General features: G+C 40.2%; 1 protein-coding gene across 2 annotated transcripts in view; it reads left to right on the top strand.

The window, feature by feature from the left end:
* The window catches only part of Syne1 (spectrin repeat containing nuclear envelope protein 1), a 454,246-nt gene that overhangs the window by 137,577 nt on the left and 292,345 nt on the right, over nt 1-24,324 (top strand). For both annotated transcript variants that reach the window (XM_051164670.1, XM_051164671.1), the window contains 13 exons: nt 5,214-5,310; nt 6,014-6,216; nt 8,668-8,832; nt 9,309-9,461; nt 10,408-10,551; nt 13,348-13,521; nt 15,929-16,087; nt 17,229-17,393; nt 18,962-19,096; nt 19,258-19,416; nt 19,598-19,806; nt 20,388-20,496; nt 22,039-22,203. In XM_051164670.1, the coding sequence (XP_051020627.1) occupies nt 5,214-5,310; nt 6,014-6,216; nt 8,668-8,832; nt 9,309-9,461; nt 10,408-10,551; nt 13,348-13,521; nt 15,929-16,087; nt 17,229-17,393; nt 18,962-19,096; nt 19,258-19,416; nt 19,598-19,806; nt 20,388-20,496; nt 22,039-22,203 (2,037 nt within the window). The remainder of the gene's footprint in view (nt 1-5,213; nt 5,311-6,013; nt 6,217-8,667; nt 8,833-9,308; nt 9,462-10,407; nt 10,552-13,347; nt 13,522-15,928; nt 16,088-17,228; nt 17,394-18,961; nt 19,097-19,257; nt 19,417-19,597; nt 19,807-20,387; nt 20,497-22,038; nt 22,204-24,324) is intronic.

Below are 24,324 nucleotides of genomic sequence, written 5' to 3'. Positions count from 1 at the left end.
TACGAAGTGGGAAAACACCGCTTTGGGAAGCGGCTTGCATGTGAGGTGTGGAGCTTTTCACTAGCAGCCGGAGTATCAACTTGGAGCCTTTGGAATTTGTTGTTGTAAATCCTGACTTTGGGAGGGTTTCCAGTATTAATTGTTTCCGACCCGAGAGCTGGGCTTTATTACTTACAAAAGGGTTTGTATGCATGCACGTGTGTGTGTGTGTGTGTGTGTGTGTGTGTGTGTGTGTGTGTGTGCGTGTGTGTGCGCGCACGTGCGCATGCGCGCGCATTCACATCCCCTTAGTTGCAGCTCCATTAGTCCTTTAAAATTAAACTGTCATACTCAGAGACTGTCTCCCTGTCCTCTAAGCTTCCAATGTGAGTGAAGCAGAACTGTTTTCAGTTGTCCCCATGGGACTGTCACCGAGTTAGATTTTCTGCCTGAGTCTCCCTTCTGGACTTTGGTGTACCTGTCTATTTATTCCCAGGCACTGGGCACTTTTGTCTACAAACCTCTGTACCAACATAATTTTTAAATATTATCTCATGTTCTGAGATAATTTGTTTCCTCTTAGTGAACCAGTCATGCTGCTACATAAATTATTTGCAATATTTGATTGAAAATATCCATTAATGGGGCATTTCTGCCCTGCTCTCTGACACTTCCATGTAAGCACAGGGTCTAAACTCTAAACCTTCTTATTGTAACCTTATCAGTCACAGTGACCTACACAGTGCGTGCTTAAATTCATATTAAAACGGTGTCTTTTTGGAAGCACCACGGAACCACAATCAGCTTTGTTATGTTTTACTTTTGTTCTTTAACTGTTATTTGAACTGCATGAATTTGAAACTAAAAATTTTACCCAGTGGTTAGTACATCTTCTTTTTACAGTCACTAAAATGCCCTAGGTAACAGTTATTTCAAAAACTGCGAACCCTGTTAGGATATGTTACTTTGTTCCTTTGTAGCTATTTTGGTTAGGAAAAGAAAGCCATTTTAAAAATTCTACTAATTGCTTTAGTCTCATAAATAATTAAATGGAGGAACGGATTTATACCTTCAGTTTTAGTCATAGCAAGTGATGCTCTCTGAGCACGGAGTTCATTACAGAGACTGCATCCTTTGCTCTAGCTATTTAAGAACAGCCAATCAGATTTCAGTACCTTTTACCAGGTCGATGTTCCAAAACAATGATATTAATAATTCTTTTCAAACTCCTCAAAAGATATATAAATAGAGAGATAGTGTTAATGTCAGCGCTTCTGGCCTACTCCATAAAGTTAAAGAGTTCCCGGGATGCTAAGTTCAAACTACTCTGCAAATGTCGTGTACACATAGAGTAGACAGTTATCCTCCGTTCCCAGCAGGCAGCAGTGTGCAGACTCCAGACCCAGTGAAGAGGACCAAGTTAGCGCTTCCTTCAGTGGCTTTAGGGCCCTTCTTGTTGAGTAATTTTAATAGCTGTGGGCCCCTGGGGTACTTCACTTTTCAGCTCAATGAAGACTCAACAAATTGTGTTTTTACAATGCAACCCACATTGATGAGACACTGTGGAACTGGCTCTGGAGTTCAGATGTCCCAACTCCATGCTCCAGGTGACACAAGTGGAGTCAGGATTTGAGTCTAGGTATTTCCAAATCAAAACCCCTTGCAGGCAGGCACCAATATTATTCTGTAAATACATTGGGGGTATGAATTAAAGAATGATGGTCTCATAAATATTAGTTCCTTTTAATATGTTTCCACTGTAGCAGTTTGATTGCCACTGCCATTTACTTGTGGGCAACATGGTAGAAAGTCTGGGGAAACGGAAGCATTGTCTTGAGGTGTGTGTTCTAGTCACGTTTCAGCAATTCACTACCCATGGAACCTTGTGAATGATTCAAGTTTCTATGATCTATATTTCCTGTTTTTTCCCCATTTTACCATGATGATGGTTGTAGTAGAATAAAAGAGATTCTTCCAAAGGGCAGACCTGTGTACTGCCTTCCTTCGGGGTCACACCCCACAAGTGTCTCCCATCCTTTTGGTGCTTTAGAGAAAAAGAAAACATTCATTTCAGGACAGAACATTTCCAAAAGTGTAGATACTTTCAATAAAATTTAAAGTCAAATATTTATATCTGAATTTTCCCCCTCCCTTAAAAATATAAACATGGCACCTTACTATGTTTTCCAATAAACAAAATAACCAGAGGCTATAATGAGTCCAAAATTATCTTTCTTGGTATCAGGTCTCAATTTTGACATTAATCACATTCAAAAGGAAAAGGTAATATGTGTTTTAGCAGTTGGAGAGTGATGGGATGTGCTTTCTGGCTGGGCTGTGAGCCCAATGTGTACTTTCAACCCGGGCAAATGCTTTTATGCTCATTATGAAAACAATGAAAGCATATGTGGGTCATTAAGATGGCTCCTCAGGAAAACTCTTGCTGTAAGCCTAAGTAAGATCAGGGACCCACAAGGTGGACGAGGAGGGACCAACTCCCCCAAGCTGTCCTCTGACTTCTACATATACACCATGGCACAGGCATGCTGACATGCAAAGCACATACACAAATAAATAAATCTAAAAGTAGTTCTTAAATATTTAAATGTTAGACCATATGCTACTGACCAGTGATGGCAGAAGGCATTGATTCAGCCCTCAGTGTTAGAATTGTTTACAGCTGACTTGCTAGTTAACCTGCAATGTCCACTCTTGGAATTGTAGAAATTTCAAGTCCAATATAACATGAATATTTATCATAGAATTCACAACAAGTTTTGGAATAAATAGACAACCTGAAGACATTCTAAAGGATTTATAATTATCTGATTTAGCTTTTCTTGGTTTTTTTATTTACTATGTCTATACCTTGAAGACAGAAATATTCTTACTTCTAATACTTTGGTTCCAACATCATAAGTGCTACCTTAACTTTTCTTGTCTTATCATCCACGTTAATATTCTACTTGATTCAGAAACCCAGTTTTAGCCATATTTTTAATATAAGTAAATTAACTGGGTTGTTTTCATTTAAAGTATACATTTTCCTAGGAGACATGTCTAGCACAGTAAAAGGGATGCTTAGCAAGCTTCCTGTGAAAATGGCTGTCCCAGACAAACCTCATTGTTCAATGACTTCTCCAAAGTTAGCAAAAAAAAAAAAAAAAAAAAAAAAAAAAAAACGAGAGAGACCAAATTACATGGGCCAATAAAAGTTTGAAATAACCAATAACATTTTTTATTTAAAAATCAATTATCTAAGCCAGGCGTGGTAATGCACACCTTTAATCCCAGCACTCAAGAGGCAGAGGCAAGCAGGTCGATGTGAGTTCAAGATCAGCCTGGTCTACAAAGTGAGTCTAGGACAGCCAAGTCTACACAGAGAAACCCTGCCTTGAAAAAAAAAAAGACAAAAAACAAACAAACAAAAAATCAATTGTCTAATTGTTCTAATAGGAAAGCTCAAAGATAACGAATTGTTTGGTTGTATTCTTACCTTGCCTCTTACACATTTTGTATTAATTTATATTTAATTTGCAGACTAGTCAGGCAAATAATATTTTATGTCGACCTGGGCACTACAGTTCCGACTCTACTGTGCTACCCACTGGCTGTCTTTTCATCAGCTTCTTGCAGTTTCCATTACCTCCACAGAGACAACTTTTAAAGCTTTGTCAAATGCAGTCGTTTCTTCAATTGTCTAAACACATTTAAGTGTTACATATAATATTCCATTTTTAAAAACAAAAATGGCTTGGTTGGTTGGTTGAGATGGTTCATTCTTTCTCTAATTTGAGAGGAAGACTAGGACTGGAGACCAAGTAAGGAATTTTCTAGACTGCTACTCTCATACTCTATTCTCAGCCAAACACAATGCATAAACGTCCAATAAAATATCAATCACAGAGGCCTCTCATAGCATGGGATTCAGAGCTTTCTGCATTCATCTTATTTCTAGAAAATAATTTATGAATGTTCTGTAAATATAAAAGAGTCTACACTGTCACTAATATATAATCTCTTAAAGTTTTATATTGAAACAATGTAAGTACTGGTAAAAATCTAAGGAGGTCTGTGAAATTGCTTTGTCTCTCTAGGAAGCATCAGTTAGCATATTTTACAGGACTCCTAGCACACTGTGCAAGGCTCCAGTTTGTGAATCATAACTTTTCTTTTTATCATAGTGATGATCCCGCTTAACTATCTGTTTGTTTATTCGCTTTTGATCCCAATCATACCCCCTCCCTCCTCTCCTGCCTGCCCACCCTCCCTCCCTCTTCCTCCATACCTTCTCCCCTACTTCTCAGAAAAGTGGAGCCCACGCCAACCCACCCCAGCACATCAAGTGGCATCAAGACTGAGTGCATTCTCTTCCCCTATGGCCTGACGAGGCAGCTCAGCCAACCATTTTAATTGATTAAACTCTTTAAATTCCATTCTGCTAGTAGGACAGTTTAAGGAGGCTTTGGATACAAGATATCAGTTATAATTTTATTAATTTTCTACTTGGACTAATTTTCTACTTTTGAACGGGGGTGGAGGAGGAGGCATTGACCATTAATAAAAACAAAATTTACCTAAGATTATTTTGAGTTCTCAATTCTATGGTCTGCAGGTGCTAACACTGATTTAATTATGCCTGTAGATTCTGTGCAGATTGACATCCAGCTGTATCTTAGTCTGTACTTCTTCATGCTAGGTAATTGGAATATGAAACCATCGATAATATGGGCAGCATATGCAATTATTTTTAAACTTTCTACTTCTTATTTTTAGTGAAAATGCTTTTCACTGTCATTTATTTTTAACTGGAAGTTCCTCAAGGCAGTCAGTTATCCCCCACAGGGCTAACGTTCAAAGAACGGCAGACTTCCGCAGCTCCAGCACAGTGGGACATTAAAATGTTCCCCCAAATTTAGCACGTTCTAAATGTTAGGCCCAGATCCTTCTGGAGAGAAGTCTGTTCTTTGGGAAAAACAAACCTTTGCGTGGTAAAGAAATAGAATGTGTTCTCAGTCTGGTGTTGAGTCGGTATTGAATATGTAGGCCCGATATATGGGCTGAACATAACCTGGGTAATCCGTGGCAGTGGAACTAATTTTGTATTTTCCAATCGAGTGAGGTTGTCAGAGTTGGATAAAACACCCATTAGCTTATGAAGGAAATTAAATCTTGTCATTTGTGCGGAAGCCTAACGTTTGCTACCTACTCACCCAGAGTGCGCCCTTTCCTAGTCTTTTATAGAGAACAGCAAGTTCTTTGAACAGTATGAAGTGACGTACAAGATCCTGAAGCAGACAGCTGAGATGTACGTCAAAGCGGAAGGCTCAGGTAAAGCACACTGGAGGGATTTGCTGAGGGTGCTGGGGTGTGAGGGGGAAGGACTGAGTGAGGATAACTGGGGTGAATAGGGTCCAAGATTTTTTTTATCTGCATGTATGAAGATGCCATACTTAGCATCCTAAACAGATAAAACATCCTAAAGAGATAGTGCTCATGATAAAAATAAAAAACAAAAACAACAAAACAAACAAAGAAAAAAAACTATAACTTGTGGTGCTGCTCCCTTAAGAATTTAAAACCAGCAGGTTTCAATGGGGTCAGAGCAACTATTTTTTTCCTGTATAGAATCTTTGTGATTATGCTTTTATCTCAGAGAAGACAGTAGGATTCTGGGAGGTGTCTGTCTTGAATAACGGCCCCCGTTCTCTGTGTAATCATTCAAGATTGAACAAAATAAGCATTCATTTTCCTAAGTTGCGATTTTTCAGCCTAGTTTCAACTCCAGGGGGATTAAAGGCAAAAAAAAAAAAAAAAGGAATAAATTTAATATAGATATGAGAGCTTAAGTTTCTGTGGAGATAAACTTTGGAAGATATGTTTGCTTACAGCTGGTAAATGCCTGCCGTAATTGTGGGAACTCGGATCTTGTATTTCTGATAGACGCCCTTGCTCTGGTGCATAGGAATGTAGGAAAAAATAGGGAGGGCTTTAAGTACAGAATGGAGGCTGTAACTGGCTGTTTCTGGTTCAGTGGAAGAAGCTGAGAACGTGATGAAATTCATGAACGAAACCACTGCCCAGTGGAGGAATCTCTCCGTGGAGGTGAGGAGCGTGAGGAGCATGCTGGAGGAAGTGCTCTCCAACTGGGATCGCTATGGTGACACCGTGGCGAGCCTTCAAGCCTGGCTAGAAGATGCCGAAAAAATGCTGAGCCAGTCAGAAAACGCCAAGAAGGTAAGAGGGATCCCAGAAGAGGAGAGGACTCTCACAGTGTAGGCCATTAGCGGGTATCAGGTATTTGCAGGTGTCACTCAGGAATTCTCACTTAAGAGATGTAGCCCTAGGTGAATTCGATGGGATCAGATCTTGGAACTGGCAACTGAAAGCTCTGTAAAAACAGCTCCTTGTGTGATCAACCCATTCAACCTTTCCATTCAGAAGGGCAGCAAGGGGTAGCCACGCTTAACGGGAAGCACATGAATTTCATCGCCTGCGCACTGAGGTCTGTCTAGATTTCCTATTCCCAGCTGTGGTTGACTACACAGGGCGCGTGCGCACACACTCACGCACACACTCACGCACGCACGCACATGCCTGTGACAGTACACATCCATAGCTGGACCATCATGGCCTTGATCTCTTTAGATATTCTCTTTTGGATTTTATAACTGCTCTATCAAGAGTCTTATTCTGCATGGCAGTGAGGTCTTTCTCTCCTTTTCTTTTAACAGTGCTTAAACATGTATGCATGTGGGCGTGGTAGTAACTGTCTTACTCCAACATCCTTTACATGGAAATATCAAACAAAATGGACAGTTGCATGTGCCCGCGCGCGCATGCGTGCGCATGCGTGTGCATGCGTGTGTGTGTGTGTGTGTGTGTGTGTGTGTGTGTTTTGTAGGTACAATCTCTATGATTTTTATGTAAGCCTATATTTTCACATGGAAAATTATTGCAGGTATAAAAGACATTACAATGAGAAGTACAATACACACATTAGAACAATTACACCTTTATATTAATCAATTATTTAAGATTGCTTCATCTGTTGCTGTTTGCACCAACAGATGCAACATTTTAATGTTGTTCTCTCATTTCTTCATTGATATAGATTAAACCTAAAGAATGCACTAAGCATGGACTCGTACAGATTTTGCCTTTTTCTCCTCGGGTGAATAACGCCCCGGCACACGTCAGATGTGTTAGCTTGATCCAAAGAAATGTAGCAACCAGAAACAAGAGTGTTCTCAGCTATTTGCGTGGGAAAGCCTCCCACACATAGCTTATGGAATGAAGTTTGAGTTAGGTTTGCACTGTGTTGAGTGTATGCATGTGTGAACGAACACATGTGCTTAATCTGAAATTAGATGGAAGCTGTTTTACTGCCAAGTGTATTCCCTTACATACATAAGAAAGGGTGCTGCCGTGTTCAATGTTGTGGACCTCATTGTCTGACCTAAAACTGTTTCTTTTGATATCTGAATATAATGTGTGTATGTGTGTATGTGTGTGTATGTATGTGTGTATGTGTGTATGTATGTATGTATGTATGTACGTATATGTATGCATATATATTCAAATTTTAGACTGCTTGCACTCAGTTTTACTGGTCTGGATAGCAAGAAAAAGCCTCTGACATTTGAATGATTGTTTGCTGCTTCCTATATAAAATGGGTATAATAAAGTGGCCTCTTTATTTTGTTTTCAGCAAAATAAGCCATAAATGATAACACAAACAGCCAGGTGCACTGGCTTGCACCTGGACTCCCAGATGTTTGGTGGCTCAGGGTGGAGAGTTGCCTAAGCCTACTGGTTTGAGTACCAGAGTGGAGCGCAGTTGTAGAAAGCAAAAAGGCAGGCTTGGTTGACAGACCAGCCAGAAAAGTGCTTCACGAGGACCTGATCTGGGTCCCCAGAAGCCATGTAAAACTAAGCATGTGTGATGGCGCATGCTTACAATTCCTGTGCTGGGGAGCCAAAGATAGATGGGTCCTATGACTCACTGGCCAGCCAGTCTGACAAGCTTGGCAAGTTCCAGGCCAGTGAGAGACCCCGGCTCAAAAGAAAAGCGAAAAATGAAAGGTAAATGATGTAATCACTGACACCTGAAGAAAAACACCTCACGTCCAACGTTGTCTTTCTTCCTCCACATGCACATATGTGTGCACACAAATGCAGCCAAAGAACCCTGAGTGTGGATACAGATGCACGTGCATGTATACACATAAAAAAGGGGAAAAAACAACAACAACATCTGGCATTTCTAGCCCATATTTTGAATTTTTATTTAAAGTCTGAGCTTTGAAAAAGATTTGACGTCTATCTTAAAGCTTCATACACTTTTGTTTTTTGTTTTTTGTTTTTTCAAGACTCGTGTGTGTGTGTGTGTGTGTGTGTGTGTGTGTGTATGTGTGTGTGTGTGTGTGTGTGCTCTATGCGCATGTACACTACAGGCCAGAAGAGGGCATCAGATGCTGTTATAGACAGTTGTAAGCCACCATGTGTTTGCTGGGAACCCAACTTGGGCAGGACCTCTGGAAGCTCAGTCAGCACTCCTAACTGCTGAGCCATCTCGCCAGCCTTTCCACACACATCTGAGCAGATCTTCCCCTTGGTTTGGTTATCTTCATACCCATGGCTAGGGCTTGGTTTATGGCTTACCAGTGCTTGTCCTTTCTCCCTTAGGATTTTTTTCGGAATTTGCCTCACTGGATCCAGCAGCACACAGCCATGAACGATGCTGGGAACTTCCTGATTGAGACGTGCGATGAGATCGTTTCGCGTGACCTTAAACAACAGTTGCTCTTGCTGAACGGGCGATGGAGGGAGCTGTTCATGGAAGTCAAGCAAGTATGTCCTTCAAATCTACACCCACTTTAAATGTGTGTGGCATCAGTGTGAGAAGCAGTTGCTGACAGGCCATTTTACTGGGCTTATTAAGGTAGAATGTAGAAGTGTTTTTTTAAAAACTTGCTTGTGTTTTATTGTAAATTATTCATTCTTTTCTGTTTATGGTGAAAGTGCATTAGCAGAACATAGCTTTTGGTTAAGGATTATGTTGACATACGGAGCCTGCACAGACAGAGAATTTGCTTTTCAAATTCTAGCTCTTCCTGCTTGCTTATTCCTTTTTTTTTTCCCCCCCTGTCAAAGTGGCTGGATTTATTTCAAACTTATTTAAAATAAGAGTCGGAAAAAAAGGGGAAAAAAAGAGTTGGGAATTAGAATTTTTCTTACCATGCATGAGGCTGTGTCACAGTGAGGGTGTGGGCTTCCAGAATCAGCATAATGACTTTCAAATGCTTCCCGCCACACTTTCCTCACAGTATGCAAGAGCTGACGAGATCGACAGAATGAAGAAAGAATATACAGACGTCACTACCACCCTCTCTGCCTTTGCCACCGAAGCCAGCAGGAAACTCTCAGAACCCTTAGAAGTCTCTCTTATTAATGTCAAATTATTAATTCAAGACTTGGAGGTAAGGGCATTCTGGATCAAAACTGAAATGCAAATCATGAAAATAAAGACTAGCCAGCTGCTCAGGTCTTCAAAAAACTATGTTCATATCCTAGAGATCATTTTAACAAGTCTACATATTTATTGACCTTCACAGAAAATAAATCTGAATTTCTTAAAGACATCCTTTGAACATGTGAAGTAACTTCAAAATAATGTTTCAACATGGAATTTTTCTACATATGAATTGCAAAATATTTAAGCAAGCAAACAAAATGTTAGACAGGACTTCCAAATAGCCGCCCTGAACAATAAAGGGTTTGTTGCATGAATTTGACATTTACATCTTCGTAAGAGTTTATATCTCTCAAAAGTGAAATAATGGAATTGTTTAATAACAAGAGAAGTGTGAACAATTTCTTAAGTAAGTAGACCAAAATATTGTCCTTTTAATTTTTGTAAAAAAACAAATTAAAAGTAATACACATAAAAAAGAGTAGCAACTTTAGTAAGGTATTGATTTAGTTGCCACCACATGAGATGATAAGAAAATAAAATTTCTACCATGCTAAATTTCTAAATTTTCTCCAATGACAATGTGGGTTTTTTAAAGTAAATATCATTTTAATTCTTAAGGTCAGGATTTCACCCACATTATTTACATGTATTATATGTGTGAGTATTTCAATATACATTAACATATTTTAGAAAGTATAAAGAGCATATCAGGTAACCTTGGTGTTGATGTAAAAATATTTGACCACTTTAAGACAGAAATTTTAATGTATGCATGTAGTGTAGTGTTGCCTGTGACAGTTAAGAAGGAAAGTAATGTCTTTTCTATAGGAGTTGGTGGTGAGAATAGAATTTTAGACTGTACATTTTAATCTTTGTCCTGACATCTGTGGGACTCTGCAATAGATAGGAGATGGATCATGCACTAATTGGGTGGCTCCGATGACACACAGGACATTGAGAAGAGGGTGCCTGTGATGGACGCTCAGTACAAGATGATTACCAAGACAGCACATCTCATTGCCAAAGAAAGTCCCCAAGAAGAAGCTAATGAAATGTTTACAACCATGTCCAGGCTCAAAGAACAGCTATTCAAGGTAGGAAAATGATCTGTGCTACAACATGCTTTGGGGTAATCATACTACGTTTAGATTCTTTCTGTTTCCATGGCTGCCTGTACCCACATCCTTCACTAGTTCACCTATGAGCCGTATTGAGATTCTTGATGTAGAAACTTTGATATATATTTGAAAAATAAAATGGGATGGTGAAGCCCAGAGATGCTCTAGACTTTCGGCTTCAGTAGGAAAACCTGGGTTTTCCAGGAAAGAGCTGTTGAATGTTATAAAACAGAGAGTGTGGGAAGAGAGGTGGAGACAGATGCAGGCAAAGAAGAGGAGGAAGAGGAAGAGGGAAAAGCAGGAGAAGAGGAAGAGGAGAAGACTGGACATTGCACTGAGATTTTAAGATTTGCTTAATATAAATCCAGTCTGCCTACTCATGTTGTCTTCTGATAACATGGCCCCTTTTGTTGAGAGACAGTTCATTAAGAGCTTTGAGTGTTCCGTTGGAATCTCTTACCAAAACCTGAATTTTGAGAAAGCTTCATTGTTTTGAAAATTCACTAAGTGTGGGTAATTGCAGTCCAGTAAACGAGAGGCATATGGAGTAAGCCCGTGAGTCGCAGTGCTGTGTGAGCAGGAGTCAGACACCAAAGGAAGGCTGGAGGTATCTTTGAAGTAGGAGAGACGAGCTTGAATATAGAGACCAACAAGTGAAATTGGTATTGAAGAATTAATAGAAAAGTTGAACAAGTGCAAAGAAAAGTGAAAATAGAAGAATAAAAAAGCCTAAAATAGAAAAATGTTGTCAATCTGGCATATTTTGTAGATATCTTTTCTATTTGTTTGTTTTTGTTTGTTTGTTTGGCTGGGTTTCTCTGTGTAGCCATGGCTGTCCTGGACTTGCTTTGTAGACCAGGCTGGACTTGAACTCATAGTGATCCACCTGCCTCTGCCTCCTTGAGTGCTGGGATTAAAGGCATGTACCACCATGCCTAGCTATAAATGTAACTTCTGTCTTTTTTTTATTTGTTTTGTTTTTGTTTTTCTAAACAGAGTTTCTCTGTGTAGCTCTGACTGTCTTGGACTTGCTTTGTAGACCATGCTAGCCTAGAACTCACAGAGATCCGCCTGCCTCTGCCTCCCCAGTACCTGGATTAAAGTGTGTACCACCATGCCTGACTTAGAATATCATTTTCAATTGATCTTATTCTCACACATTCTAGTTGCCAGTAGTTTTAACTTAATGGTACTGATCAATTTTACTCTTACATAACAGCAAAATTTGCTGGAACAAAGGTACAAAAAAAAAAAAAAAAAAAAAGCCAGCATTTTCAGTTTTCCAACATCATGCTGTAATTCCATGGCTTCACAGTTTACACCTCTCATCCTGGTCTAGGTGCAGTGATTTGGGACCACCCATGAGAAAGTTAATTCCTTGTGTTCATCTAAGAGTGCTCTATCTATCTCTCTCTCCCCCTCCCTCCCCCACTCTTTCATCTCTCTCTTTTGTTGGTGTTGACATTATTACAATTCTTAGAGCCAAGATCTCCCTATGTATCTGGAGTTTATTAGGTTGAAATGAGATCCACCCTTCTGTCCAGCCTTCTGCCTTTGTTTCCTTGGTGTTGAGATAATGGACATGTCTACACAGGCTGACATAAGGTCAGGATGCAGCACACTGACATCCTTCCGTTCCAACCCAGGAGAGATCAATAAAACATGACTTCATGCATATCGGCGGATTCTCCTGGGGCCTTCAAGCAAATGACTGTAGAGTCTCGTTGCAGTAGAGAGATAGTAGCTTTCAGCCGATAAGCTTATCTTTCAATAGTGTATACTAGAATATGAATGCATTTCTGCAAATGCACCTCAGCAACAGTGTAACAAAAGGCAATATTTATTTCGAATACTGTTTGTGGTTTACTGTTGATGTAGTTAGCCCATCACAGATTTTATTGTTAGTGTAGAGTATCTCTTTTTTTCTTGGTCGCCTGAAAGTATTAATGGTATTTTGAATGAAACCTTAAGATAACAAGAAGGGAGGAAATTTCCCTGGCAACTATAAGATCCTAGAGCTCAACACAAAGGCAGCCAGACAGACGGTAGAGAGCTCTGATGTACCAAGAACGTAGGCCCTTGCCATGAAGATAATATAGGTGTATAGATGCTGAAAACAAAGACAGATGAGTACTAGGCAGTTTAGACTGAGTGGACATCCTATGATGTGAGACCCTTTATGAATAAGTGGGTACACAGCATGTCCTTGAGATGGGTAGGACATCGACAAAAGAGCGAGGCAAAGCCTAGAGCTGGAGAGAGAGAGGAAAGTGGGGATCTAGGAAGAGGTAGGTAACACCTTTCTCTAGGCTCAGGGTTCATGTAAAAAAAAAACTCGGGAACATCAGCTTGAAGACTCATGTCATCTAGGCAATGTGGTAATAATTCGTGACTATCTCGGATCAGATTCCAAGGCCAAAGTGACAGTGAATACCGTGGTGTCTAAGTGGGAATTTGATGCCATCTGCCTCTCTGACTGTAATAATTTACAAGGGGAAGTGGCATCCAGATGGAGAACTCAGATGAATTTTCATGAGAAAATCCCACAGCCCTTCATTTGTCTCAGTGGTGTAGTATTTCTGTGGGATTTATTTGCTTATTTATTTAAGCAGCAAAGCTTGGCACAAAATAAAAGAGAGCCACCTTCAGAGATGTCTAGGTACCACCTGAGCATCTCACTAAAAGCAAGGTCTTGAGAAGCAAGCACAAGGTGGGCGCTTTGAGGACCAGAGGCCACTCATGGGATTTGTTTTGCTCTTTGCACTCTCAAAGGTCAAAGAATGTTACTCCCCACTGTTGCACGAGGCCCAGCAGCTGTCAGCTCCTTTGGAAGAACTGGAGACACAGATCACGTCCTTCTACGACTCACTTGGGAAAGTCAATGGTATCATAGCGGCCCTTGAACATGAAGCACAATCTAGCACTCTATTCAAACAAAAACACCAGGTAAGAAAGAAAAAAATCCCTTTTAGAAATACCCTCATTTTAAAGTGTATTTAGTAAGGTTTGGGGCATTTTTTCACTGCATTAGAAATTCAGTTAGTATAAAAGCATTTGGTTTTTTTTTTTTTTTTTTTTTTTTTTTTTTTTTTTTCAGAATAGTAGGGTACTAATAACTCAAGCCTAAGTGTAGGTCTTATCCAGAGATGAAACCCTGCTCTGTGCTTAGTGGAAGGACTGGGGATTTGAACTGTTTCCAGGGGACAGTCAGGTTGGACACTAGATCAGGCTGAGCTAGTCAGAACCAGCTCCACAGTTCTGAGGTAAGAAGTTCCCTGGGAGATGCGGGAAGGGGAAGCCAGACAGAGAAGTGGAGGCTTCAAAACTAAGTGTGTCTGAAAATGACATCCAGAAGCTTCTTACTTTGTGTACTCATTTGGAGAGAAGTTCTGAGTTGAGTACACAGAGGAAAGCGTGTTTTGAGCAACTGCCTCTGCATCTTGGGACTGGCCACATGAGCTGATGGCGCTCAGTACCGTTTCTTGTTGCCTTCTCTGCTTCCACTTAGACAAATTGCTCTGAACACTGAGTGTGGGAGGAGGGGTCTCCATGGTGGCTCGCTATAACAATTGATGTACCTGGAAGAGCCACATCTTCAGCTGTCACAAAATAAAAACACGGTAGAAGGGCTTCTCTTTGCTCCTCTACCATCTATTTAATTGTCTAACCCCGTGTTTCCTCCAGTGTATCTATGGATCATATTTCATGAATAAAATTCCAAAATAAAGCTTAATTAAAGTTTTTTTAATTTGTACTTTTAGAGGAATAGAAACTATGTAAGTGTTCAAGTTTCTTATCTTTCTGTTGACTTTCTTTTAGGAATTCACTTAGAGACGCTCTGCACACATGTCTTTGGGCCTTACTGGTACCTCATTAGCTGATGAAACGATTGATTTCTTCTAAAACTGCACATTTTTCATGCCTTGGTTCCTTTTGTGCTTTATAAAATGTATAAATTAAGTAGGTAATTGTACTCCACCTCAACCATGTGTCTATAATACATATCATATGATCTCTTTTCTTTGACTATAGGAATACACCTGATTAACCAAAAAATTATGGAAGTTTTCTTAGTATGAAATTTTATATTTAGATATAGTGGGCTGATCTGTGTGCTCAGAAGCCCCTAGTGAGAGGTGCACTTTACTTGAATTACTGTGAACAGGCCTGTCCTTCAGATGAGAGCGTAACTGTAGGAAACCTTTGCCACTACACTAACTGAAACAAGTTCATGCAAGGGACCTCAGCTAGTAGGATGTTCAGAGTGTCTGAAATGAGGGACAGGATAGTCCTAGCTTGCAAATAGCAGTGTTTACACCTAATAATTAACATTAAATAACTCACAGCATTATTATTATTAGTAGTAGTAGTATAATCACAACCATTATTAGAAAACTCCATTCTAATGGCATTGTATGCTTAAATATTCTTTTCATCATTAAAGTCGTATATTATTGACAATAAATATTAATGTGTTATAAAATACTTTCGATTTCCTTTTGAACTTCTTCTCATTGCTCAAAAGGAGAAGGTATGCCCCAATTCTATTTTGTCAGAGCAAGAGGCCTGCTTTAAATATTTAAATCTATCTGACCAAAACAGCATCCAAAGGAATGGTTTGAACAGTCCTTTCAAGACATTAGAAATGCAGAAATGTAAGTGTTGCATTCAAGACAGAAGTGACCTTCTATCTCAGGAGGACTAGACTGTGTCCACTCGATGCAGGTCCTGGCCATCACCACCACATCCCATTTGGAGGGATGTGGCAAGAGCACACAGGCCTGTGAATCTCTTTCCTGCTTGATTGGATCTCATTAGGAAGGTGGATAGCTTGGTAACTGTATCCATTCAAATCTAGCATCCAGGAGCAATGGAAAAACTGTTGCACTGGATTCGCTAAAGGAAGTGTGCATTGTGTTAAATTTAGTGTCACTAAAAACCCGACAAGCATATTAGTTTCAATTGTTCTTTTGAAAACCCATAGGCCTACCTGTCAGCCTGTTGGAATGCAGAAACTAGACAATTTTTTACTCTGTAAGTAAGATGTGCATGAAACATAAGGGAGTATAAAACCTCACTGTGGCATTTAAATGCCTCATATAAAAAGCACGGATTCAATGACTGCTTAAACCAAGTTCTTTTGAAAAGAACTGCTTCTCTGTACTTTTGATTTTGCTCACTATCCATTAAAAGCATGAGGGCTGTACAATACTGTTACTTGTAACACTCTTTCTTCCCTTCCTCCCTCCCTCCCTTTTCTCCCTCCCTTCCCTTCCCCCCTTTCATCTCCCCTCCATCCTCTTCCATTCAGGCATAAGTAACTAATGCCACTGTGTCTTTCCTTCCTTTGTAGGAACTGTTAGCTTGTCAAGAAAGCTGTAAGAAAACCTTGACCCTCATTGAGAAGGGCAGTCAGAGTGTTCAGAAGCTCGTGACCCTGAGCCACGTGTTGAAGCACTGGGACCATGCAAAGCTGCAGAGACAGATAGCAGATGTTCATCACGCATTCCAGGTAAGTTTCTCTCCCTGCCTTAGACCTGTAAGTCCAGGAAAATACAGTGAAGACAGACAAAACACTTGTACCTCAAACACCTCCCTCTCTGGTACTTGAGAACCAAACATTTCATTGCCTTTTTTCTAATGTTAATATTCAGAACTGTTCATTATCCTTATAATGAAGTATGTTCCCTCCAGGTCCTTTCCAAACAAATAATAATGTTAATAATTCATAGTGACACCATAATACCATCTGACTAAATGAAGCCTCAATACCAAAATGAAGAAAACAGTTTACTGTTGTGGTCTTTAGTATATTCCAAACATACAGGTGGCCCATCTGGAGGTTGTATCCACAGCAAGTTGAAAGTTAAAGAGAAAATTCACATCTGTATGTAAGCATAAGATTATTGTGTAATTCAAATGGCTATTCTACAACCCCATATCTGGTTGCAATCCTTGTCCTGAGAATCTCTTGTCTCAATCTTGTGTAAAACACTGCTCCCCAGTTGTTCCCTGATATGCCAATAAAGCAGCTTACAGCCAATCACTGAGCAGGGGAGAGAATAGAGCTGGACTTCCTGCCAGCCATGGGAGGAAGAGTTAGAGGAGGAAGTAGGGGATTCAGCAACAGGAGAGGTCCAAGAGAGATCAGAAGATAGAGCTGGAGCAAGGAAAGCCACACAGTGCAAGTATCTCTGGGATGTATGCTGGGAGGAAACCAGATTAGTGTAGATGGTTAAGAATAGAGTAATAACTGCTCAGTTACTGTGTTGGGAAGCTTATTATTAAATAAATATAAACGAGCCTCAGTTATTTATGTGATAGCCAGGTTAAGAGATAAACTGAGAACAAACTCTGTTTTGTAAAAATAACCATAACATCTATACTGAACATATCATATATATCTTTTGGTTCTTTGTTACTATTGTCTAAATGATACAAGTACTTATGTAACATTTCTGATGTGTTATTAAAAGTCATCCAGGGATAAGTTAGTTTTAGAGTATGCGGGATGATGTGCCTAGATTACCTGTTGTCCCTACCTCATTGTATGAGACAGAATCTGGTCTTTGTGGGCATTGGTGTACTCTGGGGCTCCTGGAACAAATGCAAGGGTAGAAGACGGATTTTTCTTTTTTTTTTTTTTCATTAAGAACATGATCAAGAAAACTGGAGATTGGAAGAAGCATGTGGAAGCCAACAGTCGACTGATGAAGAAATTTGAGGAGTCTCGGGCAGAGTTGGAGAAGGTGCTGCGGGTTGCTCAGGAGGGCTTGGAGGAGAAGGGGGACCCCGAGGAACTTCTTCGGAAGCACACAGTGAGTCTGCCCTGTGTAGTACACCTCGCCTGTGCGTGGGGACAGCCTATCTCAGAGGAACATAACAAAGTCTGTTTTGACCTAATGGAGGGGAGTAGGGGGAGTCAGGAACACATGAATTTTAAGGGCATCAAAACCCAGAAAGACAGCAGCAAACAAACAAACAATGAAAAACAAGACAAGACTGCAAGAGAAACAGCTTTGTTGGGTTATTTGAGAGCATTCTTGAGCCCCTGCGACAGCATAGAGTAAGGATGACACAGGCTCTCAAACTACAAGGTCACTGTTTAGCTCAGAAAGTTTGACATAGCCAAAGGTATTCATAAGTAGCGTATGCTGAGCAGCTAAGTCCTTTCTGGTCATTTAATAAAGCACCACGGCACATCACATCATAGTATAGATGCCATGTCCCTTGGCATTTAGTAGTTGACACTCTGTCAAGAAAGATTGAGAAGTCACCTTCGTTCTTCTCCCGCTTGTTCAAATCACTTTAGTACTGAGGACACTTGTAATGGCTGAATGATACAGAGCGACAGACAGTGTAATAAGAATACGTACTCTATATGGACTGAGACTTGAGAGTTATTTGAATGTAAGTCTTAATGTCAAGCAATGGTGCACGTAGAAGGGGCACTGTTTTTGTTTTTTAGAGCCCGCTGTCGTCTCTGGCCACAAAACGTCTATCTGACTCATTTTATAATTGTGAATATTATGTCTCCTCTGCTTTGAATCACCCTGGTTTCAAAAATCTCTCTGCATACACATGGCTGAGACTGTTTGAGAAGGGCTGTGTGTACACGTGTGGTGCTTTTCTCTCTCATGCTGCTGTAAGAAAATAGCAGGTAGCTGGCCTTGAAGGCAGAAGTGGGTTTTCTCACCATTCTAAAGTCTGAGGTCAGCCCACCATGATGGAAGGATTCCAGCGAGGACTCTTTCTTGTTTCCAGATGAACTCTTTTCCATGTTGTTAATGGTCAGAAAGAAGACCTTGCCCTGTCAGGTCTTTTTTCCTGTTACCTCAATAATTTTATGAAGGTACCTTCATAATTTCACTTAAATATAATATTCTCTGAGGCCCTGTCTCCACATCCTCCCACCCTTAGGTTTAGGGTGCGACGTCCCACAGCATGTGTATTAACGTGCACACATGGGGAATGTGAGGTGTTCATGATGACCATCATAACTTGACACATTACAGGTAAGGGAGGGGATTATGGAAATATGGTACTGCAATTCCGAATTTACCATCAAGGACCCATATCACCACCACCAAGGAATCAGCATCTGAGGATAGTCCAGTGGACTGTCAGATTATGCTACCAAATTTAGGAACAGTGAAGACATGTTTTTTTTTTTTTTCTCCTTAAAATGTAACCAGTACTAGTGAAATGCCAAGTGAGATGCCTTCTGATGCAAAACTGTGAATGGTCATAGTTTGTGCCCAAAGAAAAATAGAGTTGCCTAAAGTTTCAGTGAAGGCGGCTGCTGGCTACCAGGCTCACCGAGATGTCTCTTCCGGTGTCTTTACTCTGCACAGCATCCTGACTGTGCTCCCTCTCTCTGTGACAGGAATTCTTCAGCCAGCTGGACCAGAGGGTCCTCAACGCTTTCCTAAAAGCCTGTGATGAGCTCACTGACATCCTCCCGGAACAGGAGCAGCAGGGGCTGCAAGAGGCCGTTAGAAAGCTGCACAAACAGTGGAAGGTGAGTGTGGAATTACGGGAGTGTGAGAAATCAATGTCCTAGAATCTGTTCTGCAGTTGGATGTAAGAGAGGACTCAGTTCAGGACCTGTTGGCATCCCAGCAGGATGCATACCTGGTTGGAATGCGCATTCTGTTTTTCCGGATCTTTCTGTTCACGCAGGATCTCCAGGGAGAAGCACCTTATCATTTGCTCCATCTGAAAATTGCTGTGGAGAAGAACAGATTCTCAGCTGCTGTGGAAGAGTGCAAAGCCGAGCTGGAGCGAGAGACCAAGCTGGCTCCCCAAGAAGGCAGCGAGAAAATCATCAAGGAACACAGGGTATGTGCCATAATATGTAAAGCGCATAACTACGTAAAGAAATGTAAAGATACAGTGGTCTGAGGGAAATGGTTTCATTACACCCGTTCTCTCTGTGACTCTGCCTTTAGTTTTTCTATGAGAACGTACAGGTGTTTTATGGCTTCTCACCGAGGTAGTGAAAGTGTTTCTCATGCCTTAGGTTTTCTTCAGTGACAAGGGCCCTCACCATCTCTCTGAGAAGAGGCTACAGCTCATAGAGGACCTGTGTGTGAAGCTCCCAGTCCGGGACCCAGTAAGGGACACATCTGGAGCCTGTCACACGGCTCTGAAAGAGCTCAAAGCTTCCATTGAAAACACATACATGATGCTCATGGATGACCCAGACAAGTGGAAAGACTATGCTAGCAGGTACTGGGGCATGTCCGGAGAAGACTCTGCTCCATCTTAACTCTCTCCTTCAGAGATCGTTACAAAATGGGATGGTATAGATTTCGTTTCAGGCAATAAGTAAATCAGACTGCTTTAATCTTACCCGTGCTTTTGTATAAACGTATTTTGTTTTGTTGGTGGTGGTTTTATGTTTTTTAAATGGGTTTCAGTCTAAAACAGGGTCTTGAGTTTCCTTCAAAATAATCTAGATGTTGAGACCAAACAATCTCATTCTTCTCGGTTTTATCATCTCCCTCCCTCCCAAGGGGGTGTCTGCCTTTATTGACTGCTATTGCTCTGGTGAGATATATGAAGTCAGACCTCAAGCAGTTCCTTCCCTCTCAGGCCCCGAGACACATCACTGTCCTCAGCTAAGCTCCCCTTAGTTTAGCGACCTCGGATAGCAACACACTTGCCTTGGGCTTCATGTTAAGGTTTCCAGCAAATGTCATCACTTTGGTCATCACTTGCCCCACTTACATGAATTCAAAATAGAAAGTGTATCCTCAACCATCCTGAGAGTTTGTCCCTTTTCATTTAAAATGCTCGGGTGCTTTCAGGTTTTCTGAGTTCTCATCTTGGGTGTCTGCGAAGGAGGCGTGGCTGAAGAAGATCAAGGATGAGCCCATCGCTGCCGCCACCCACGACGAGGTTAAGAGTGCGGTGGATGTAAGTTCTGAGCTGGTCCTTGCTGGAGGAAAAATTCTAATTCTTCTAATAATTAATAGTTTCTAATAATAATAAGTTTTTTAAATAATTTCTAATAATCTAATTGTTAAGCATTCATAGTGTAACTCAATTAAGTTACTCATAATGTAATTGGTTTGTTTGGTGTGTGTGTGTGTGTGTGTGTGTGTGTGTGTGTGTGTGTGTGTGTGTGTGTGTGTGTGTGTGTGTGTGCTTTCTACAAAAAACAGGTTTCTATATTTCTTTAAAGACAACATCTCTTTGTATTGCTATGGGGAAGGGTAGGTTTTCCTCCTCTGTGGAGCTATTGATAGTTTTGAGATTTAAATACTCTTAGCGCTGCCCATAAATGCAGCTTTACCTAATAAGGAATGCTGGAGCAAGAAACAGCATGCATGCATAGATTTAAGAATTGTCATGGCCAAGTTGTGGTAGCCCATGCCTTTTATCCCAGTGCTTGGAAGGCAAAAGCAGGTAGATCTCTATGAGTTCAAGGCCAGCATGGTCTACAGAATGAGTTCCAGGGCGGCCAGGGCTACACAGAGAAACCCTGCCTTGGAAAACCAAATAAGTTAAATAAATAACACAAATTGTCACAGGAAAAAAGCATACTCTGTGGTTTTGTACAATACGGTTTTAAGCAGACAACGTGAGGACACAGAGGAATCAGGGAATTCCCTGGGTGTTATCTGTTGTAATCAGGCTGGAGTGGTTCATTCAAGTTGCTTTAGAGGCGACAAACCCAGCCAAGGAAACAGAGCTCCAGATCTGCATATCACACACATGCTGTGACTAGCACACAGCAGCCCTCTCTCTCAGTAGGGCCTCCACTTGGTACACAGAGAGTTCAATTCTCCTTCGGCATTTCTGACCCCTGAAAGTCACATCCTACTATTAAACGAGCTTTGTCCTTGTGCGACTGTCTTCTGTGTAATTATATAAAATAGGTTTTTCTGCTTTTGCTGTTTAAGTTTTTTTTTTTTTTTAATCTTATCCTAGAATGCACAGATCACTTTTGAAGCCAGCTGCTTCCCATCTGGTATGCACTTTGCCCTGCGCCAGGCTAACCATGGCTGGTATAGGTGGCTGCCCCAGGAGCCATGCTCTCCACTACTAGTTATGGAGACTTAAGGCTGTGGAATCTCCCCAACACCATCATGGCTAATGAACCCTCCTTGCTAGTTAGAGCATGGTCCCACTTAGGCATCTTTTCTGCCTAGTTTTATGTAAGCTCAACTCAAGTTTGATATGTTCAAGGAAACATCTATAAGCATCTCATCTAACGCTGAAGGTGATGTTTGCCCATTAGGTGTGGGCACCGGAATGCCCTTCCTTTTGGCATGTGTCACGTGAGTACAAAGAACACTGTTAGCTCTCTCCTTCTTGTCAGTCTGTTGTTGTGTAGAGCTAGCTCACACTACTGCAATCACTTTACACTTCTCGGGTCCAGGTCATTCCTGCTAGAAAGCTGCAACTTGTGATAACGCTTTATTAACTTTTTAAAAATGTGTCCTTTCATTCCAGGAGATCAGAAATGACATCACCAAAAAAGGAGAGCTTCTCAGCTGGCTGAAATCCAGGCTTAAACATTTGATTGATGTTTCTTCTGAGAACGAAGGCCAAAAGCGAGGAGATGAGCTGGCAGAACTGTCAAGCTCTTTCAAGGCTCTTGTGGCTTCACTGTCAGAGGTTTGTCACTTATTGCACCAAATGGCATTCTGGGGAAGGAGGCTGCAAGGCCATCTCTGTTTTGGATACATATAGTTTAGCAAGTAGTTTTACAAAGTAACCACAGTTCTTTATATGGTGATTGTTAGGAAAGATGAGCAGGATGGCTGAGTAGTTGAGCTAATGGCCCATGACTAAAGTCCAAAGATGATCAGTCAGATGGTTTTTGCTCTTACTGAAAGCATCATTATTTCATGAATACCTAAGGATACAATTCAACGTTTAGTTTAAGAAGCCTGGTATGATGGTGCATACCTGTAATCCTAGCTGAGGCAGGAGGCTAGAAAGTTCAAGGGCAACTTGGGCTACATATAACAAGTTCAAGACCAGCCTAAGCTACATGGAAAAGTCCTATCTATAAAAATAAAAAAAAGGAAAGAAATATCCTTAAAAGTCATAGAAACCCAATAACAGAGCTTAAACTTTATATCCTACTTCGATATAATCTTGAGTTTTTTATCAGGGTCTCAAGGCCCCAGTTTCTTTACTTTTAAAGCAGAATTTAAAATACACCAATGACAAGATAAAGGAGTTAACTTTAAAAAGATGAGATAGGATAGATATTGAATTTCATTCAGAAATTTAGACCCAACAAGACAGCGAAGATGTTTACTTCAAGTTTGACAAATACAAATAGCCAAATCACTACAAATGTAACATTTATAGAACTCATGATTGTCACATGGTTCTCCCTGCTATATGTAGTTTGGTTTATGCACGTGTAATAAAATAAATGTATAAGAAAAAAATAAATGACAGTCAAGCACATTGACTTGATTTTAGCCTTAGGAAAAACAAATGTGTTACAAAATAAACAGAATTAAAAAATTAAAAAATTAAAAATAAATAAATAAAATATACCAATGAGAGAGTAACAAAGACTAAATTCAATGTCATAGATAAAGCACTTGGAAGAAGAATGTTGAGGCAGATAAGTCTTCATTAGCTGATAACCAGCAATATTAATAATAATCATATTATTAATAGAAATAATAATAATAATTCCATTGTAGGAACATTTTGTCTAGTACAACCTCTTTCACTCACTCAGTGTGCAAGTAGGAAGATTAAAAAAGCAATATGGAGCAAAGTTAAAGCTCGTGGGTTTGTGAGAGGGAAGGCAGAAAAGAACCATACACTAAGATTGGAAAGACATTTTCAAAAAATGCTCTATTGGTTTTTTTTTTTTCTATTTTTCTCCCTTATTGGTTTTGAATAGTATAGACTCAATATTTTATATAAGGCATTATCATAGTCAGATGATATTCATGGGGTTGTAATCAAGGGACCCAAAGATTTAAAGTTTAAACCAGATACAATTATTATTCTACTTTGACTATCAAGCCCTGTACATTTTTCTTTTCTTAATTTTAGAATAGGTTTTTAATAGGGTGCAGAATACTGTCCAGTAAAATGAAATTCTCAGTGGCTGTACCACTGAACAATAATTAAATAAACTTAAAACTATGCAAAGTAATAGAAATTAGATATATAGTAATCTATTTTTATCTGTTGAGGCACAGTTTTTGTATACACTTATGTGTCATGACTTCATTGAAGTAATTTTATTCGAAGGGAATAAACTGTAACGTTATGAGTTCTATAGGTGTAGTGTGTGGTATGGTAAACAACTGTTTCATATATTTGAAATTATCTAAGACAATAGACCCCGAGTCTCTCACAAACACAAAGTGTGCATGTGCAAAGTGATTGAAGGACTAATTAGCTTAATTAGAGAAGTTATTTCTGAGCTAGAGCTCTGGCCCTGCAGGCAAATGCACTGGCTGCTCTTCTCAGGGGCCAGGTTAGGTTCCTGCCACCCAAGCATCAGCTCACAACCACCGGTAACTCCAGCGCCAGGGTATGTAATGCCCTCTTCTGGTCTCTGGAGGAACGCAGAGGTTTAAAAAAAAAAAAAAGCACTCGCATAAAATGCAAATTCATTTTAGGCCACTTCATGTGTCCTAAAGCATCTCACTGTGCACTTTAGCTGTCTACAGTATTGTCAGTCTCATCTCCATTTAAAAATATTCCACAACCTTTGCTAAGTAGCTTATTATTTACTTCTTCTTTTCTATGAAA

Source organism: Acomys russatus, chromosome 21 (genome assembly GCF_903995435.1).
Source record: "Acomys russatus chromosome 21, mAcoRus1.1, whole genome shotgun sequence".
NCBI classification, from domain to species: Eukaryota; Metazoa; Chordata; class Mammalia; order Rodentia; family Muridae; genus Acomys; species Acomys russatus.
This window is presented reverse-complemented; position numbering and strand designations above follow the sequence as displayed.